This window comes from Pelodiscus sinensis, chromosome 3, assembly GCF_052426305.1.
Source record: "Pelodiscus sinensis isolate ZL-2025 chromosome 3, ASM5242630v1, whole genome shotgun sequence".
Lineage (NCBI taxonomy): Eukaryota > Metazoa > Chordata > Testudines > Trionychidae > Pelodiscus > Pelodiscus sinensis.
This window is the reverse complement of record NC_143054.1, coordinates 195,049,796-195,071,089: the sequence shown is the minus strand read 5'-3', so window position 1 is coordinate 195,071,089 and position 21,294 is coordinate 195,049,796. Positions and strand designations below refer to the sequence as shown.

The 21,294-nt window shown below is 41.2% G+C and overlaps 1 protein-coding gene across 2 annotated transcripts; it reads left to right on the top strand.

Moving 5' to 3' along the window:
* Window positions 1-4,038: 4,038 nt before the first annotated feature.
* On the top strand, window positions 4,039-20,154 carry CRLS1 (cardiolipin synthase 1). 2 transcript variants are annotated; one of them, XM_006136009.5, is made up of 7 exons: window positions 4,039-4,059; window positions 8,141-8,278; window positions 8,873-9,002; window positions 11,737-11,822; window positions 12,543-12,611; window positions 12,946-13,037; window positions 16,930-20,154. In XM_006136009.5, exons 1-7 carry the CDS (start codon window positions 4,054-4,056, stop codon window positions 17,015-17,017), a joined length of 609 nt encoding a protein of 202 aa, XP_006136071.1. In that variant the 5' UTR covers window positions 4,039-4,053; the 3' UTR covers window positions 17,018-20,154. The 2 variants fall into 2 exon arrangements, with proteins under 2 accessions (XP_006136071.1, XP_075781836.2); XM_075925721.2 differs by lacking the exon at window positions 4,039-4,059 and adding an exon at window positions 5,629-6,057.
* The last annotated feature ends 1,140 nt before the right edge of the window (window positions 20,155-21,294 follow it).

Genomic DNA, 21,294 nt, shown 5'->3' with positions numbered 1-21,294 from the left:
AATCCTAGAGCGTGCAAGAAAAATTTAGGATTCCTTCACCAGCACACAATTTAAAGCTCCAGTCCTCCAAGGGGCTCAAACTGGACAGCTCCTTTATTAACATGGGAAATCAGATGGATTATTGTAGGGGTAAGGATCTGTCCATTAAGAACCTTTTTTAGGGATCAGGGCCTAACAGGGGAAAAAAGTCTATGGGGAGTTATTTCAGTTATTATAGGTCTTCATTTTAAAACAAAACAAAAATGACAGAGTGCTTTTAAGACATTTTACTTGCTTGAACTTAAAACTGGAAATCCTTATTGTTCTGATTTCTATTTATTGACAATTCCTTGTTGTTAAAATATTGTGTACTATGTTTGCTGCATTATCTGCAGTTAAATATGTCTTCGCTCAGATTGAGTTAGTCATCAAATATTTTAATATTTTCCAAATCTATATAACAAATCAGCTCAAACTGCAAAATTCTCATATTGTGTGACTTTTTTTGTTTGTTTCTGTTTTTAGAGAGGCAGTAACATTGCAGTAGCAGCCTCCAGTGGCTTTGATTATTTGGCTGCTAACACAAATGTACTGTAATTCTTTCGTAGGTTACTCTATAAATGAATTGTCTGTACTTTAATTCAGAAACGGATTTATCAACTGTGGAATAGTTAATGAAGGGACAAAAACCATATTCATGAGTTCTTTAAAGGTCTGATCCAAAGCCCATTAGAGTCAACAGAATGGCTCCTGTTAATTTCCATGAGGTTTGGGTTGTATATAATTTTTCTTGAGCCCTTATAAACAAGGATTTTCCCAACTAAAATACCTGAGTAGTACCTGAAAATGTCAAAGAAATTTTAAGCTACCCATCATTGCTTCAATATCAAACACCTTGCATGTGCCTGATACTTGTACACCATCTTGAATAGTGAGACCCAAGGCAATAATATGCACCTTAAGAAATAATGGGTCCTAATATGTATATTAACTAGAGATGCTAGCATCACCCTTACCAGTTAACTGATGCTTACTGTTGATCTTCTGTTCAGTAATGACATGGCCTGAGTCATGCCTTCATACACCCACTGGATACCAGGTGGTGATTACATCCATGGATCTGCTCCTGACTGGGTGATATTTACTTTTGGGGTTTCTATTGTGGCTGTCCAAAAAGTTCTACAGGTAGGTATTTTAGTTACTGATGTCAGATAAAGGCTTCATCTACACTGGAGTTTTTGTGCAAAAACAGCTGTTTTGTGCAAAAACTTGCGGAGTATCTACACTACAAGTGCGTTTTTGCTCAAGAAAAAGTACAGTAGATCGTCAGAAGACAGGGCTTTATGCGCAAGAGTTATTCCTTTTTCTACGAGGAATAAGCCTTTTTGTGCAAGAGCTCTTGTGTAAAACGGCGTGTGTGGATGGACAACAGGGGTTTCTTGCGCAAGAAACTCCTATCAGAGCTTTCTTGCGCAAGAGTGTCCATGGCAGTGTGGATGCTCTCTTGGGCAAAAGCACATGGTAGTGTGGATGTGCTCTTGCGCAAGAACTTTTTGCGGAAGAGATCTTCTTGCGCAAGAAGCCAGTAGTGTAGACGTAGCCTTTAAAGAGAGAGAGTAGGATTTCTTCAACAGCTATTGGTTTTATCCAAAAGATTTAGAAATGTTTTGTTTCCTTTTTTGGATTATTTCAGCTAGCCTATTGGGGGAAATATTGGGATATTAATAAGAACCTGATTAAGTAATTTTGGTTTTCTGAAGTTTATTCTTTCTGAGCCTGAAGTTGGCATCTGGGAGAGGAGCAAATGCTCTGGGATTAGGGACTTTCCATATGTTCTACAGAAAATGGCAGCTAAACTTTTGGAAAGAAGAAAAGGTTTTTTTGAAGTTCTGTTTCTAAGAAAGGTCTATAAGGTGCCACAGGACTCCTCGCTGCTTTTTCAGATTCAGACTAACACGGCTACCCCTCTGATACTCTGTTTCTAAGGACTCCTAAAAGGATCACTGGAATAAAGGTGTTGAGCTCTCTTCTAAGGCAAATCAGGCTATTCATTACAAGACTCAAAGAGCTTCAACCAAAAAATTCTGTTAGAGAAATGAGCTAGGAAAAGTGTGAACAAAGCAAAGTTGATTGAAACCATGCTGGGTATTGAACCAGTAGGTAAACGACAAATGGAACATCATTACCTGCATCAATGTTATTTTTGAGTAAAACCGAAACAAAGACTGCCCCAAGCTAACTGGAAAAAATGTCTGTCTACATGTAGAGCTAGCCAACAGCTGTAGGTGGACAGAAAACTAAACAGGTCTGTTGGCTGGAAAGACAAAGAAATATTACAGAAGAGGTAAATGGAAAGGAAGTGTATCAACCATAGTGTTAGACAACACGCTAGTGACTAGCCACAGGCAGCTATTTGGCCAGTTGACTTGAACAATTATTCATTATTTCAGAATAATATGGCTAGTTCACTATAGCAGTAGTCAATATAATGGCTAATGCTTCAGAACTAGTTGGACACCACATATGCTGTTAAAAAGGAAAAAATTACAATACTCGGGTTAGTCAGTGTATGACTAAAGAGTTCCAAACTAGTAAAAACCAGTTGTAGGAATTTCATTTTGTTTTTGTTTTTTTATGAAAGCTCATGATACTATATATTTTTGTTATTCTCTAACGTGCCATAGCACTACTTGTTGCTTTTAAAGTTACAGATTAATATGGCTACCCCTCTGAGACTTATGAGATAAATGAGCCTAATAAAAGAAACTTCCGAAACTTTCTGTTAAAAAGAAACTGTTAATTTACCATATTTCTTATGACTTGGAAAATTAAAAGTGAACTTCATATTAAGTTATATTAAATCATAAATTTCAACCTTGTATGAAACTGTAAACATAGACTATAACTATTGAAGTTAACTTACATTTTGGGGTGAATGATTGTTAAAATAGTATTGTACTCATAAATGGTCAGTTAGAGATTGAGTATAGCTATGTAAAAAGAGATTGACACTCTTATTGGGGCAATTCTTCAGCTCAAATAAGAGTGTGTAAGATGTAAGTGTTGTATAAGTGGTTGTCTCACTTTTCCGTTCACTCTAGATTTTCAGTATTTTACAAATGTAATATAGATTTTCTACGGACATTTTTTTTCTTAATCTTAAAACATGAAGATTTCTCTGTTGTATATCACATTGGGCACTTACTTTTTTTCCTCATTTGAACAAGCCAATATTTCAAGTACTTGCAGAAGAGCTTCAGTTGAGTACAGTTCTATTCTGCCAGTCTGGTCTGTGAAAATGGCATTGTGGGGTTTATATTTAATTTCCCAATGATTTTTGCTCAGATAAGTAGTACTGAAGGGTTTTTTCCCCCCTAACTGCCAGCTCTAAAAACTCAACTTTTTGCCCAGAAAGTCAAAATCCGGTTCTTTCTATCTCATTTATTTCCAGTAATAAAGGGCAGATAAACACTTGATGTAAATTGTGAAATCCCACTGACGTCAGTAGGCTCTTACTTTATATCTACATCTTGTTGGGTGTACACAAAAATGCAGTCTGTCATATTTATCAACGTTCTTGCCTTTCATAATTCTTGGAAGCATCAGCAAGTAATTTTAATAGCAAAAACTATTTGATCAGTTTAAACAATCCTGTTCATAGACATTTTTTTTATTTCAAAAGATACACTGTTTTGCTCTTGAAGTTTAGGCCTGAGAGCTTTGCTCGAGTATTCTCATGAGCAACAGCAACCCCTGCTCTCCTCTTTCCATTTGGGCAAAACTCTAAAAAGCATCTATTTCTGAGAATTTCCCACCCTATAGCACTAATGTGGCGCTTTCACTTTTAAAATGAAGAAAAAAAAAATCTCTATGTGTGTCTAGCTTCAAAGTTCTTATCTGCTCAACTATTTATTTAGGAAAAACAGAAAGCCCAACTTCTGCCAATCACTATAAAATCTGAAACCAGTCAGAGGCTGAACAATACTGAACTGTATCGGAGCCCCCTTCCCTTCATCTACTATTATAAAAGCAAACTCCATTCAGGAAGGGCAGATATACTTGCAAGGCATCAGCATGCATGTATGTATTTATTGATTTCTTGATTATCTCAAACAGCTAAGAGGCATTTTTGATAATATGTTTGCAGTTACTGTATAAGGTTTCCAGAATCAATGTTTGTATATGGTTAAAAGCCCCCAAGCTACTACCACCTCCAGTCTAGTCCCTTGTGCTCTTACTAACTGTAACTTTAAATACAAAAGTGTAGCCAACTCTCATATTTTTTCTTGAAGCTCCAGGTTCTGAAGTGATTGTGAGACTTTCCTTTCATTTTTTAAAAAAACCTTGTCTTTATGGTTGCTGAGAATTGCTTGAAACTATGCCATGAGTCTTTTCCCCTTTCCCTTAAGCTTAAAAAAATGACAATTTAAAAAAAGCATGAGCCAGCCAACGATTGGAGAATAGGGAACAAGGGGAGAGGACAGCTTCGTTTGCTCACTTCTTTTTTTAATGCTGGGGCGTGGCAATACTATTTTCACATTGAAATCTTGGCTTTTAGACACTAATTTTGACAATCCTAAATGTTAAGTTTTAAAAGTGAAATTACTAAGGAAGATTGCTGTAGACAAATTACATCTAGGAGCTAACTCCCATCTCCGTTGACCTTCCTGCCTTCCTTGGTATAAACGGGAAATAAGACTCTCCTGATGATCCTATGGTGCAGGGCTCAGAGTGCCCTGCCCCAGTTTACAATCTTTTAGACACTCTTGAAATATTTCTTGTCCCACAAATTTGTTGCTACCTTCATTGTTCACTTTATTCACTTGGGCTACGTCTAGACTGCAAGCCTCTTTTGAAAAAGAGTGTCTAGACTGCAAGCAGTACTTTCGAAAAAGCAAGCCGCTTTTTCGAAAGAAAGCACCCAGGCAGGCTGGATGCTCTCTTTTGAAAAAGCCTTGTTTGCATTCAAGAACGCCTTTTTTCGAAAGAGCACTTTCAAAAAAGGCGTTCTTCCTCGTGAAATGAGGTTTTCTGTTGTCAAAAGAAAAGCTATGTTCTTTCGCTTTAATTTGGAAAGAACTTAGCTGTAGGCTAGATGTAGGTGAAGTTTTTTCGAAAAAAGGAGCCTTTTTTCGAAAAAACCCTGCAGTTTAGACACAGCCTTAGGGTATGTCTACACTGCCACCCTAGTTCAAACTAGTGTGGCTAATGTAGTCATTTGAAATTCCAAATAAAGCTTGGTATTTAAATATACTGGGCTCTATTTGCATGTTCCTGGGCCCTGACATTTTAAAAGGCCCTGTAGTTTGAACTACCTGCCCGCAGCTACAGGCAGCATGGGCTAGGTAGTTGGCTCCCTGGAGGTGGGGGGGGGATGTGAGTTGCTGCACCAGGGGTGCAGCCCTGCTCGCTGACCTTGCATGAAGCGCCTGCTCCTGGAGTCGCGTGACAGCTGCAGTCTCAACCCCCCCAACAGGAGCCCATTGGCTAGAGTCTGGACCACGTGGGCTGAGGCTTCCCTTCTCCCCCGGAGCTAGGGCCGCTGGCTACCAGCGCGCGCCTCTCTCGCCCCGAGGCGCGCGCGTGCGCCTTTTACGGGGGAGGAAGCGAGGTATTTACCGTAAAGCACAATGGCAGCTGTCGCAAAAGTCGCAAACCCACCCCGACCCCCTCCAGGCACAGCTGCCCGCTGAATGGCGACGGCCGAGGCGCGACGCGGGGGCTGCCCCCTCGGGGGCTGAAGCGCGCCGCCCTGCGCCCTGACGGGGCGGACGCCGCGCTGCCATGTGGGCCGCCGCCTGGCTGGGCAGAGGCTGCCGGGGGCTCCTGAGAGGCGCGAGCGGCGGCCGCCGCGGCTTCTGCCTCGCGCTGGGGGCCCCCGCTGAGCGGCCTCGCGCCGCGGCCGGCCCCCGCCTTCCCCCCGGCGCGAGGCGCGAGCCCCGGCTGCGGCTGCTGCGCGCGCTCTCCCCCGAGCGGTTGGCGAGCGGCGCCCCGGGCCTGGTCAGCGGCGCGCGGCGGCGCCCGCTCCCCGACAGCCCCCCGGCGCGGCGGCGCAGCGACGGCGGCTCCTCGGAGCTGGTACGTGCTTGTGGAGGAGGAGAGGGCCCCCCCCGGTGCCCCCCTGTGGAGCCTGAGGGGCGATGTGCTGCTCGCGAGGCGCTGGAGGAGCCGGGCAGGTGCCGGCTGGTCGCTGCCCTCGGTGCGGTGGGACCGTCCAGGCAGGCCAGAGCCCCCCCCCCCCCCCCCGCCAGCATCGCCTCTGGGTTGTGTCCCTCTGGGTACGAATCCTAGTGCAGACGTGACTTCCACACGCGTGAACACCCAGCTCCCCTCAGCGCTGCCTGCTAAAAGCAGCGGGTGTCCCCTTGGAGCCTGACACCCCGAGAATCAGGAGCTTTCGGGGCCAAAACCCGCTTCATCAGGTGCACTGTAGTGGGGTTACCCGCGCACGCTCATGATCCTTTAGTTTTGGTTGTCTCCAGGGTGCCACAGGGTTGCTCATGGGCTGTGTCTAGACTGGCCAGTTTTTCCGGAAAAACTTGCCAGCTGTCTACACTGGCCGCTTGAATTTTCGCAAAAGCACCGACTTCTTACTGTAAGAAATCAGTGCTTCTTGCGGAAATACTCTGCTGCTCCCGTTCAGGCAAAAGTCCCCTTCGCGCAAAAGGGCCAGTGTAGACAGCTCAGATTTGTTTTCCGAAAAAAAGCCCCAATTGCGAAAATGGCGATCAGGGCTTTTTTGCGGAAAAGCACGTCTAGATTGGCACGGACGCTTTTCCGCAAAAGCACTTTTTGCGGAAAAGCGTCCGTGCCAATCTAGACGCTCTTTTCCGCAAATGCTTTTAACGGAAAACTTTTCCGCTAAAAGCATTTGCGGAAAATCATGCCAGTCTAGACGTAGCCCACGTGTTTAAAGTTACACTCTAATGCAGCTACCTTTCAGAGATTTCTTCTCTGCCTGCTAAGTCACCTGGAAATTGCAAACTGTCATGTCTTTCCTAGGATTTCACATCAAATAAACTAACTCAAGAGCATGCTTTTTTCCCCCCAGAGAAGTTATAGCCTGGAGGAGATTCCTGATTAGTCTTACATTTGAGTGATCTATATGAGATTTATTAAGAATTGAGCAAGATGTAGCACCTGCAAAAGAAGTAGTTTGTGTAAGGTGCCAAAGCTGCAGTTCTTCCCACACCCATCAAGACAGGTTTGCCAAGGGCTCAGTTAGATTGACTAATATGTTATTTGGAAATGTAAGAGATTACCTTCCTTTCACTGTTAGCTTTTTATTTCAAGTCTTTTATGCTGTTCTTTTTCTTACCTGACTTCACACATGGTACATTTCTGGTTTCTTTGGTGCACTTTATTTACTATCTAACCAGCTGTCTCCGCACCTCATCCCTACTCCTCTGAGTAGTTCCCCCTGTCTCTTATGCCATGTCCATTCTACATTCATGATAATTATCTGTTTATTATATAAATATAAAGTACAGGACAGTTTTCATTCCTCTCTTTTAGTCTGTGTTTCTAGTTTAATCAGTTCCTTTGCAGATAAATCCATTATAGTATTGTTTGCATCTACTGTATTTGAATAGTGTCCCAAACATTCTCCATTTCAGCTGTTCTTTGTTCACCTTTTCTCAGTTTTGCATTCTAAGGTTGCAGCTGAAGGTATTAACATGAAACCCACTCAATGTGCTTCAGATAGAAAGCTTGTATGATTCTACTGAGTCATTCATTTTGATTTATAGGTAATAGTTTAAAACTGAATTGTCAGAACACTTGGAGCTAAGGGTAGCTTATCAAATAAGAGAAATCTAATAAAGAGCATTGTAAACTTTTAAAAATTGTTCTTTTTTAGCAAACTCACTAAGATGAATTTTGCATATTTTAATACAAATTGTTCTCAATTACAAAAAAAGGTTGGTTGCTCATTGCTCGTTAAGTATCAGAATAAAATGGTAAGTGGTATTGGAATTGTTCAGGCTCCACTATCTTGTCTTGGTTATAGGTTCAGGTCTGGTCAAGAGAGGTTTGAGGCTTATTTTCCACAATTTCAAAGTATTCTGACGATCCAGTTTTCTATCAAATATATATTTACCTTGAATATTCAAATCACATGCAAGGGTTGACTTATTTTTTTTTATTTCCTCTTGTTTTCCAGTATGAAAACCCATGGACAATCCCAAATATACTTTCAATGGCAAGAATTGGTTTGGCTCCAGTTTTGGGTTATTTGATTGTTGAAGAAGATTTCAACATTGCTTTGGGTGTTTTTGCTCTGGCTGGGATAACAGACTTGGTATGCTGCATAACAGTTCTGAAATGTATTTTAGTTTTTAATTTAAAATTGCACTGCATTATGTATAAAGTTTCCTAAAACTCTTAAGATTTAAGTGAGTGTTTTGAAATGAGCGAGAAATGCTTGGGAAAGCCATGATGACAAGACAGGGCCAGATTCTGCCACTCATTAAGGCTGTTTTGAGATGCTCTGTCAGTGTAAAGCAGCCTTAAAGATTCCCTATACAAATAGCTGAGCATCTCCCATTGAGCTGTGTATGAACTGTATTTAAACATGAAATTGGCTTGTTTGCAAATTTCTGCATCCAGAAGTAGTAGTCATGTATGTAGATTAGATATGTTTCTGAAATTCAGGTGCACTATTAATTTTCTGGACTTAGGATATGCTCGCAAGCTTCTAGAATCTGAGTAGTAAGATGGAAAGTGTGCAATATAAATAATGTATCTATGAACAAAGTTGACTGATAATACTTTATTATTTTAATTGACTATATTATATTCATGTTGCTTATCACATATCCTGGTTAAGTTAGTAGATGCTGATTCTTTTTTTTTCTAGCTATAAAAAATTCACATATTAAACTTATATTTATAGTTGGATGGGTTTATTGCACGGAACTGGGCCAGTCAGAAATCTGTTTTGGGAAGTGCCCTTGATCCGCTAGCTGATAAAATTCTTATCAGTGTCCTGTATGTCAGCCTGACTTGTGCAAATCTTATTCCAGGTAAGATCTTGTTAAATTCATGGATATATATTTTTTCACAAGATGGTACTAAATAGTATGAAGAAGTGAACTTACTGCATTAAGACACTTCTCATGTTGTCAAGGAGGAAAACTAATTTTAGCTTTCAACAGTTTAGTTAATTGAGTACTGCTGTTGACTGTTTAAAAGAAAGGTAAATAACTTTATTTAAATATATCATAATATTCTGACTTTTAATTCTGTTTTGCTGTTGATCACCTGAACTACTTTTGCCACTAGATTCAGCTTCAGTAGTAGTTTGCTCTGTTTTTAACATGTTTTATTGCACTTTCCACTCAGATCTCACATTTAAAAAGAAAGCATACCCAATACACAGCTATATTAAACCACTGTTCTTAGATGCATCAATCTCTGCACTAGGCTCCAGTTTGCCAATCTAAAATGGGGTGATTGGGGCCACCCCTGCCAGTTTGTTCAAGTCTGTCTTGGCTGCTCTGGAGGTCATGTTTACTGGCAGTCCTGCTTCTGGCAGAAGGGTGTTTCTTTCTGTCCACTGACAACAGTGGAACCAGCTCATCTCTGCCATCTGAATGTGCAGGAAAGGTGCTGTTTACACAGGAAGTGCTTCATGATAAGTTAATACTCTTCTAATACGGCTAGATGTTGCCACTGAATGCTGAATCTTAGATTTTGCCCTTTACCTTTTCTCCCCAAAATTGCATTGCTTTTTATTTTGATGCAGAAGAAAAATGGTTTATTTTCTGTGTGTTAATGGGATTTGCACACACAGACATGTAGTAGTGGGTGTATCATGGTGGACTGTGTCTATACAGCTAGATCAGGGACAAGTAAGATGTGGCCCACCAAGCTTTCTAATCTGGCCTGCTTGCCTCTGTGGCAGGAAGCAGAGCCACTCAAAGCAGTTAGCTCAGGGGTGGGCAGTAATTTTGATGGGGAGCCACTCCAAGAATTTGGAAAGTGGTCAAGGGCCATACTCTTTCATATTAATGAAGGAAGTGGGGGGCTGGGATTGAGGTTGGGTGCAGAAGGGAGCTTGAGGTCAGGGTTTGTGGTGCAAGAAGGAGAGTGGGGTCAGGGAGGGAGTTTGGGTGAAGGAGGCACTTGTGACCTAGAGCAGGAGACTGAGGTGCAGGGGTTTGGTTTGTGACCTGTGGGAGGGGACTGGGGTGCAAGCATTTGGGTTGTGACCTAGGGCAGGAGGGGTTTGTTACCTGAGCCAGGGGATTGGGGTGCAGGGGTTTGGGTTGTGACCTAGAGTAGGAAGGGATTGTAACCAGGGGCAGAGGATGGGGTGCAGGATCTGGGTGGGGCGGCATGGCTGCAGGAAGGGGGCAGGGGGCTTGGGTTATATGAGGTAGGGTGGCAGCCATGGAGAGGCAGAGGGTTGGAGGGACGGTGGGGCTTGGGTACCAAAGGCAGGTTCTGTCCGGGATTCTTAGCTGGGTGACTCCCAGCCAGCACACTAGCAGGTTTCTCAGGCAGGCTCCCTGTCTGCTCTGCTCTCACATTGGTTACAGGAGCCATGTGTGTCTGAAACTGACCAATGGGATTGTGCTGGGGGTGTGGGCAGCATGCAAAGCTTCTCCCACTCCACCGCCGGCTCACAGCCATTCAAAGACAAACAGCCCTGCAGTCACTTTTCTGAGTGGTGGAAGAGGAAGGCAGGACTAGGCAAGGAGCCATTGCGTCCATGGGCCGGATCCAGTGGCTTGGTGGGCCAAATCCTGCCTATGGGCCATATTTTGCCCAGCCCTGAGTTAGCTGTTCCCTATGACTCTGTGCTGTTGGAGGAACCTGCTGGAGAGTACTGTCAGCTAGGAGCTATTTATATAAGCATCTCACGGTCCAAGACTGTGTCTGGTACCCCACCCCCTCCCGCACCGAACTCTGTCCTGCACCCATACCCCTTCTTGGAGTCTTTAATTCCTTGCCCCAGGTCATCACCCAAATCCTTTGCATCCTTTTCTTCTCTTCCTCTCCCTCCCTCCAGATCAGAACCCCCTCCCAGATCCTGCACCTGCTCCTAAATCTCTCCTTCAGGCTAGAATCCTCTCCTGCATCCATACCCCCTCCCAGACACTGCACCCCAATCCTCTGCCCCAGGTCACAACCCCCTTCTTCACCCAAACTTTTTCTCAGGCCCCAAACCCTCTTCTGCATCCCAGTCCTCTATTCTGAGCTCCCTTCTGCACCTAACCACCGTCCCAGTCCCTGCACCTCCACCATAGAAAAGTGCTGCCCTTGACCACTTACCAAAATATTGAAGTGGACCCCCCATGAAAAATTATCGCCCAGCCCTGAGTTAGATCAAGGATTCCTAAACTTCATTGTACATCAGCCCCCTTCTAACACCAAAATTATTATATAACCCCAGGAGTGGAGACTGAAGCCTGAGCATACCCAAGCTCTGCCATCTGAGCTCCACCACCCCGAGCAGGGAGCAAAAGATGAAGCCCATCAGCTTCAGCCCTAGGCAGGAAGTCTGTAACCTGAGTTTCATCACCTAGGGCAGAAGCCCTCAGGCTTTGGCCTTTGGTGATGAGGCTTGGGCTTGTGTCCTGGGCCCCAGCAAGCGTATGCCAGCCCTGGCAACCCATTGAAATGAGGTCACCATCCACTTTGGAGTCATGACACTGTTTAAGAACCACTGAGCTCTAGATAACTTTTTAAACCAATTTTTTCAAATCCAGACAGTTTCTTCTTTAACTACATTTTGTTGATTTTGTTTTTCAGTTCCACTGACTACTTTGATCATTTTAAGGGACATAGTGCTAATTGCTGCTGTTTTTTATGTGCGATACAAAACACTATCCCCACCAGTAAGTGTGTGGTTTTAAAACAAAATTGTGGACTAGGCTTTCTGTTATGGTATGTAATAGGGATGTTAAAATGCATTTCATTAAGTAAATGTGCAACGGCTGAAAACTTTAGTGGTTACATGAGAGCTGTAGTTGGCTACCCGGGAGTTGGTGCTCTGACTCCCACCTGCCCCCCTCTGCCCTCCTGTGCTTCTGCCTCTAATACAGCCTGCATGTAACTGGGAAGGTTAACCAACGAACCCAGGCTCATCAGTTAACCATGTACATGGTTACACTTTCACATCCCTAGTGTGTACATAGTGAGGGTAGGAAGCAGTAATTACTAGTAAACAGATTGGCCAAAGCTTTGTTATGCAGTTTAATATTAGTCCAAAAGGTAAAAGGAAATAGCAAAGATTTACCTGGCAAGAAAACAATCATGTTACGTGAGACTATGAAATTTGAGAGCATAAATTAATGAAATCCATCAGTTATATCAGGACATAGAAAGTGAGGTTTTACCACTTCATTCATTACTAAGTAACATTTTTACTGTCTGCGTAATTTGTTTTTTCATATGCCAGTTTGTCAAGGAGTAGATTATTGTAACTGTTTCTCCAGTCCTGTAAGTGATTTTCTGTAATGTGGTGTGGGTGTGGGTGGGTTTTTTTGTTTTTTTTGTGTGGAATGTATATGAAACACACATTTAAAATAAATCAATTTTTATCTTTTTTTCCACAGAGAACACTTAGTAGATATTTCAACCCCTGTTATGCTACTGCACAGCTAAAACCAACTTTCATCAGCAAGGTAAAGGGGAGTGTTTATTATAAATTACTGTTTCTTCAGCATACAGGAGTCTTTACTATTCCGAAGCACTCTTAATTTGCTTACTACTGATAAATTCTTATATAGGGCTTTATTTCACAAAATCCTGAGTACTTTGAGTGTGATCCAGAAAAGCATATGCTCATGTAGTCCACTGGAAAATCAAATGTGCAGCAAGTATATCTCAAAACTTATATTTTGCCTCATTTTCCATATATTGGCTAAGATTGTCAATAACCTCTTAAGTAATATGTAAGATGAAAGTGTGCTAAAGTTCTATTTCAGTACAGCTACAACTGCTCTTTGATTTTTCCAGATGAACACAGTAGTTCAGCTAATCTTGGTGGCAGCTTCTTTAGCAGCTCCTGTTTTCAATTATGTGGATAGCATATATCTACAGACTTTATGGTAAGTTAAATTTTTATTTGTGATATCTGTAATGTACTTGTAAAGAAACTAACAATTCCAATTGAATGAAAAAGGTGTCCCCCAGTAAGCCTAAATTAGAGTTGTATGGTTGAATTCTTCTTTTTGGCTGAAACAGTATGTATCTATCTATATATCTAATCAGTATTTAATTTATGAGAGAATTAACTATATGCATGAGAGAACCAGTCAAAACCCAAGGATGAAAGTTAAGAAACTAAAATCTTTCAGAAAAAAACAACAAATGGTCTGGTAGCACTCTATAGACTAACAAAACACGTAGATGGTATCGTGAGCTTTCACAGGCACAGCCCACTTCTTCAGATGACCGGAGTTATGAGTAGGGGATATGAAAACTGGAAAACCAGCATGGAGGATCACAGCACATCCCTTTACTAAATTATATACATAAATAAAATGCGGAAAGGTCAGAAAAAGCTGATATCGTTAAATGGAAAGTTACAACATTTATTTCAGTTAAAAGGGTTTTCATTGCAAAAATAAAGTGCCAATAGTAATGGATAAACTATGGCTAGTAAAATAAGTAGAAATTAACCAATCTGAAGAACAAATAACTTTAAAAGAAAAGATCATTAAGTGTCTCTGAAGTAAGATGCTTGAGGAAGTCAATGATGTCTAATAGGTTACCAAGAATTCCCTAAGGAAAAAGAACACAGTTGTTTCTTTCCATCAGTCTTACCTTGAACTGTGACAACAGCTATGCAAGATAACCGCACCTGTATTTCCCCTGCATGGGCCCTAGAGCACCCCCTCTAGGCTTCTAGTTCGTTAGCCATCAACTCTCTTAGTCAGAGATGCTCATGTATTTTCAGGATGCGAAGTTCCCTATCCATATTGTGATGATATCAGCAAGCCAGATTGCCTAAACACACCAGTGTCTGTGCTTGTTTTCTCTCTGAAGGTTTACGAACAGTGTAATTGCCAGCAGTTACAAGTTACCACTCAGCTCTTTAGAAGTAAACACATTCATTCTTAAAGCATTAGAGAGAAAACATGAATAACAATAATAGTTCTTATACAAATGCTAAAGCTTACCACCACAAGTCACTTAATCTTATAGGACCTCAGTAGGTGGGATTGGGACTCTCCTTGACAGTTTGCTGGATCAGAAAGAAGGCCCTGAATCTAAACTCAGGCTGGTCACTGCAGAGTTCTTTGTTTATCATATGGGCTATATCTACACTGGGAAGGTTTGGCAACAAAAGTGCTGCGGACATGCAGAAGTTGCCAAAAATGAAAACTGGTCAGACCAGTTTTTCTGCCTCCCATTGTTAATGTTTCATGGCCACATTGCTAGCACTCTGTGGACAGATAAGAGCAAAGCAATATGGATAAGCATCCCACAATTCAGTGTTGTGGGAAGGCAGAACTGATCCCTGTGCTTCTTGGGAATCCTTCCTAGTTCTATGGGCTCTCCGTGTTGAGAAATGTCAAAGAAGCATAGCAATCTCTGCAGCCATCCCCCTGGAGTAGCAATCTGCCTGCTGCTGTGTTTCTAATGCAGAACAGAAGCATTCCAATGATTTGTTCTTGGTTCCCCAAATGGAGCAGTTCACTCAGCTGTCTCAGATACTTCCTTGAGCTTTGAAAGGGGAGGAGCTCATGCCTGCAGGACCCAAAGATCACAAAACACTGAGCACAACTATCAAAGCAGGCATTGTGAGATAGTGGCGGAAGCCAGTTGTCTCAGCAAAACAAATAGCAGAGTCCACACTGGCTCTTTGTCAACAGTAAAGGGAGGGGAAAAGACAAGAAGTCCTTTGCAGGACTGGAAGTCTTTTGTCACCAAAACTGGGTGTGTTTCCCGACAAAAGTTGCATTGTAGTGTGTACGTTCTCGCTATTTTGTTATCAAAAGGTAGTTTTTGGTGACAAAATATGCCAGTGTAGACAAGACCTTGTTCAAACTAGAATTGCCAGAGACCTATAATACATGAACTTCTCTAGGTGGCCAAACTTCCCCAGAATTGTTGAAATCTGAATAAATTTACTCAGTCACTCCTGGGGGAGGTGTGGTTTTCCTTCAGTTTGAATCTGCATGCAGTCCCTGACACACGATACATAAACTTGATATAGTAAGATCTCCCAAAGACATTGCAGGAAATTGCCAATGTGTCCCAGGTATTTGCAAGTAACAAAAGTGAAACACTGTCTGTTTAGGATGTTCAGAAAAAATCAATAATTTAAAGTGTGACAAGTGATCAGTTTAGATGTTGGTTGTCCAAAAATTCTAAAATAATGTAATATGTTGAAAAATATACTTACAAAAAGCTGATATTCTATGAAAACAAAGCAGGATAGCTTCTATGAAGGGCATTTTTGCTCTAACATACTAGGATTCTTTAAAAGTTTACAGAATAATTAATAAAGAAGAAATGCATAAACAATGAGAAGTCCTGTGGCACCTTATAGACTAACAGATTTATTAGAGCATAAGCTTTCATGGGCAAAGACCCACTTCGTCAGATGCTCAGATCTCCCTGTCCCCCAGAGAGGGGCTACTGCCACCCTGCGTTGCTGCTTCTGATATAGAGGCAGCAGCGCAGGACAGGCAGCCGGTGTGCGAGGGGAGCTCCCACCTGGCACCCCATGCTGCTGCCCTCTGGTACAGAGGCAGGAGTGCGGAATGGCAGGGGGCTTTTTGGGAGCGGGGCTGGAGCACACTGGCTGCTGGCCCCACCCCTGGGGACTACAGAATAGTCACATAATTGATAAGGATTCATGAAATTAATTGACTTTTCAAATAACCAATATTTAACATCCCTATTTGCTTGTGTAGACATCATCAGAGTGCAACTGATTGAAACAGTAGCATTATGTATATTTTAAGATGTAATAAGCGAGCATTATCATCTTGATTTTAGTTTTTGAGGGTTTTTGGTAGCAGTTTGCTGATTTTTAAATATATGCATGACAAAATTTTGGAAGCAGCGTTCCCTCTAATTTTCCCCACTCATTTGTGGAATAAATCTTTTATGTGCACCAATATGAAGGTGATGTGTGACAAATCACTTCCATATATTATTGCACATACCAAAATTAATGAGGTGGGGCTGAGTGGTTTGAAGTGTCAGAGTGGGTTCAGGATTAGGACAGAGGATTGGGATATGGAGGGGGTCAAGGCTCTGACTGGTGATGTGGGCTCTGTGGATGAGGAGCTTGGGGTGCAGTCAGGCAGCGTGCATGGAGCTCTAGGGTGGGTGGGACCCGTTTTCCCTACCGGTAGCACAGAACTCCAGGTCCGAGGAAGAGGCCCACAGCAGCCCTGCAAATGCCAGGATGCCTCTCCTCCTTAGTCCCTGGCCACAACCTAACTCTGTTCCCTGCTGTTTGGCTCTCTATAGCTTGCCATGCAGCTTAGAATGAACTTGGTTTGGAATAGTCCATTTGATCTGGGAATAGCATTTTCAGTATCATCCAGTGCTCACGTTGGTGAACACTGTACTGTGTGTGTTGCAGATATGCCGAGACACATTCTGTCCTCCCTTTTCTGTCACAAGTATAACTAGAATACAAATTCGGCCCAGTAGGTGATTAATTCTGTGGTGAAGCAGACTACTGAACAGTGAAGCTTGCTTATGTGATATGCCTTGCTTTTCAGTGAGATTCAGTTTTGAAATGTGAGGTTTGTTTACAAAGTCATCAAAATGAGAACGGTAGGATGAGAATTTCCTTAATCACATTTTCTCCAAACCTTTGACCTCAGTCTGTGTGGCTATCATAGGTTGTTGTCCCACCATATCTAGTTTCAGATTGTACCAAAGAATAGGGAACCATTTAAAATACAGCTTGGGGTATTTTTTAAATATTTAGATGCAAAGAAACTAATTTATATTAACCATTTTCCCTTAAAGGTGCATTACTGCTTTCACAACAGCATCGTCTGCATACAGTTATTATCATTATGGTCGGAAAACAGTCCAGGTAATAAACAACAAATGAAATGTTACAGAAAGAATCATTTCATCACATCACTGTTTTCTATACCGCAAAGGATGATATAAATGGCCTAGGAATAAGAACTCAGTATTTTTCCTTACGACAGTTGTTTCAGTTCAAACCATGTCATGACAACTGGACTGATATATGAAGTAAAAATGAAGTCTGATCATGTACTGTAAATGTATTGAATTTTCAATGTATTTTTGAAAGTTATAAATAAAAATATAATTGTTTTAAAAAAAATCACCTTAATGTTCTTAAAGGTACTTACAAGACTCAAAATGCATGACAACCACTGGTGACTTGTATCTCTTTTTAAATTGCTTTTCAGAACATAAAGTTTGCACTAGCGCTATTGATTAATTCCAGTTCACTCACGCGATTAATGCAAAAAAAAATGTGATTTAAAAAATGAATCCTGAGTGTTCAGTTTTAATCACATTGTTAAACAATAACATCCTAAATGAAATTTGTTAAATATTTGTGGATGTTTTTCTACATTTTCAAGTATTTTGACTTCAGTTACAATACAGAATACGAAGTGTATGGTGCTTGCTTTATATTTTTATTATAAATATCTGCACTGTAAACAGTTTTTCAATTCACTCTAGTGCAAGCTCTGTATTGTCAAAGTGCAGTTTACAAATGTTTTTTTGTTGTGTAACTGCACTCAAAACAGTGTAAAACTTTAGAACCTACAGGTCTACTCAATTCTCCTTCTTGTTTGTCTTAGTGTTTGGCTGAAAAAATTCGTTCACATTTACAGGAGATAATGCTGCCCCTTCCTATTTACAATGTCACCTGAAAGTAAGAACGGGCATTTGCATGGCACTTTTGTAGCTGGCATTGGGGCAGGGCAGCACAGCTTCACAGGTGATTAATCAGCCCCACCCAGTCAGAGGCTCAGGGCTCCATGCATCTTAGAGGGAATACTGATTGCAAGCTATTTATATGCCACATATGCTAAACGTTTGTATGCACCTTATCCTTTGACCACCAATCCAGAGGGTATACTTCCCTGCTGATGATGCTTGTTTGGAAAAAAATGTGTTAAGTTCATGACTTGAACTCCTTGGGGGAGAATTGTTATCTCCTGTTCTGTTTTACCCATGCTGTGCCATATATTTCATGTGACAGCAGTCTTAGATGCTGATCCAATATGTATTTTAAGGTGACTTTCACTGCAGATTTGACAAAATGCAAAGAAAGGTACCAATATGAGCTTTCTAAAGTTAGCTATAGTACTCAACCCAAGGTTTAAGAGTCTGAACTTTTGAGAGGGATGTAGTATGGAGCATAATTTTTGATGTCTTAAAAGAGCAACTCCAATATCGAAACTACAGAATCTGAACCACCAAGAAAAAGAAAATCAGTCTTCTGCTAGTGACATCTGACTAGACAATAAAAATGAACACGCATTGGTCCATGCTATTTTGGATCATTATTGAACCTGTTATCACTATAGACGCATCCTCTGAAATGGTGGTTGAAGCATGAAGGGACACTTTTTTTTTACTGTATATGGCATGTACGTCTCTTGTGATGCAGGCTGTGACAGTACTATTTGAATATCTGTTCTTGTTTTCAGGTGACAGGTAAACGAGAAGTAGGCAGGATTATGTCCTGCAAATGTAAATACACTTGTTTATACGAGTGATTGGCTGAACAAAAAGTAGGACAGAGTGGCTTTGTAACATTGTGCACTTTGTATTCTGTGCTATAACTGAATCAATATTTGAAAATGTGGAAAACATCCAAAAGTATTTAAATGATGGTATTCTGGTAACAGTGCAATTAATTGTGATTTTTTTAAATAGCTTGACAGCCCTAGTATGCATGCTTCATGCAGAAAGTGTGCTGATGAAGCTCCTTCTCAGATTTAGTACACATGGAGTTATAAAGACAAACTCTGGTATACTATCACAAGACAGAATCACTTATGATGTACTAACTATTACAGTTTTCTGCAAAGGAAAGCATTAAATCACAGCAGAATGGTACCGTCAGAACTTAAAATCCTTGGGGGGAAAATCACTTTACGTTTTCATTGTGATATCAATAACACTGCCCATATAGTATGAATTATTCTCTTCCGTGAAAATACTTAGGTAACTATCTGACCCAGAAAAAAGATAGTGACATTAGGGCTCATGGTATAGTGTCACGTATGTAGATAAATTGACTTCTTAAATAGAGACATGTTTCTAGTACTGCTAGTTGGTGGTGGTTGGGACACCAAGGCACTGAACTTCCTGAATGAGCTGTGCTGTGCAATTTTAAAAATGGCTTGGTCAGTTTGAGATCTTGGAGCAGAAATTTCAACATATATAGAACTGGGAGAAATCAAGGCATTTTAAATGCTTGTCCAAATAATTGAATTAACTAGAAACAGTTCAAGCTGCATATGTGGTGAATGTTTCTTCTATATCTCTGACTTCATTCTTCATTTAGGCATTGCTATGATTTCACTTACCACCTGTGATCAAAGAATAGGGCAAAACTATTTAAATGCCTGTTCATTGCTTATACGCTAATCACAAAAAGCACAGGACAAGGGATTTCACATTAACGGTAATAAAATCTAATTATTTAATACTTTGGAGCCAGAGATCTGGTGTGTTTTGCATAGTAGTAAAGAATTGAGGTGTGAAGAGGGAATATATGTTGTACTGTGCTGCTTTGTTACCAGCAGTAAATTTACTGTAGATCTGTATTGAATTTGAGGGGATGTGGTTGTATGTGTGTGTATAAAACCTTTACATTTTGATCTTTAAACTCGTATAGAAATGGTTAATAGACAATGTTTTACTTTTATTCAATACCTTTCTCTTAGCTATTACCATATACAGCAGTCCAAATCTGTCGCCTTTGCAACAGAAGGGTAAATATAAAATAAATCCTATACATTTTAATGTGCATGTTTAGTTAATTGGGAGTATTGTATTTCTTCAGGAACACAGTTTTACACTGGAGAGATGACAAAATCCATTCTCTTCTTCTTCATTCCTACATCTCAAGTTTTGTGCAGCACACTTGAATGTGGTATTCCAGGAAGGAATAGCAAAATGTTGAGGTTACCAACAGATCATGTCAGCTTGGAAATGCCTCATCAGTTTTTTAATAAAATGGTGACACTATGTTGTCCATGTATTCTGTTTGTTACAGCTACTTGGAGTTGTGTGTCTGAGCTATTTTTATCAAATGAAGTTGTTAAACAGTGCAGAGCTGTTGGCTGTTTCTAGCTTGTAGGTTAGTTGCTCCTGCTGTCCTCAGTGGTTTATTCTGGATGTTAACTGCTTCTCAAACACGCCTTATTCTTTGAGAACTATTATGGACCCAGTAACCAAACTCTTTGTTGTACATACATCCCTACAGCAAAGGGTGATTATTTAAGCGACTAGTCAACTATCGGAGTGATTCGACTAGTCGCTTCCCCCCACCCTTGCTGCCTCCATCAGAAAGAGGCGGCGGGGGAAGCAGAATCCGGTGCTGCGGGGAGCCAACTTAAAAGCTGGTTCCCCTAGCATTGTCTCAGAGGGCAGACGGGGCAGGGGTGCAGGTGGGAACTGGTGGCGCTTCCACCTTTGAAATGTAGCAAGACCAGGGCTGGGGACTTAATCACATTTCAAGAGTAGGGACTGCGGGGTCAGCGGCGGACTATTTTGAGTTCCCGGCTGGCCCTGCTCCTGGCAGTGCTTTGCTATTGAAATGTACAAGAGCACTTTCAAAAGCAGAGAGTGCGGGGCCAGCAAGGGACTGTTTGAGTCCCCTGCTGGCTGTGCTCCCACCTTTGAAATGTAGTGAGAGCCAGTAGGGCTCTTGCTACATTTCAAAGGTGGAGGCACCTTTATCAGCTCATCGAATAGTCGATGCAAATTACATCGACTGTTCGATTAGCTGATTAATCTAAATTTAACATCTTTACTTTAGTGTACATTTGAAAAGCAAACAAGTTCAAACGGTTGTATTTGTCAGGATGAAAGCTGTCCTTATTGATCCAGTTTGAAAATGAAAAGTCTTTGGACACTTTTATTGACCCCATTTCACAGTGCTGAGAAACAATTTAATGCTACCTTGGTTTGTTTTTAAGTTCACTCTTTTCATGTGCGATTGGATTGATAAGGACACTAGTTCTCCCTACAGACAAGAAGTTGTTTAGTTTTCAGTTAAATATTTTTTTCCATTTTATCTGTGATGCCATATTAGTCCCTTTTGTCTACATATAGTATACACGGGTATGTCTACACAGCCGTTATTCTGAAATAACTTTACTAGCA

Excerpts from the sequence above, each read along its gene's own strand:
- CRLS1 (XM_075925721.2), top strand. The coding sequence starts at position 5,764 with ATGTGGGCCGCCGCCTGGCTGGGCAGAGGCTGCCGGGGGCTCCTGAGA. Across the intron at positions 6,058-8,140 it reads ACGGCGGCTCCTCGGAGCTG|TATGAAAACCCATGGACAAT; the intron begins GTACGTGCTTGT and ends CTTGTTTTCCAG. Across the intron at positions 12,612-12,945 it reads AACCAACTTTCATCAGCAAG|ATGAACACAGTAGTTCAGCT; the intron begins GTAAAGGGGAGT and ends TGATTTTTCCAG.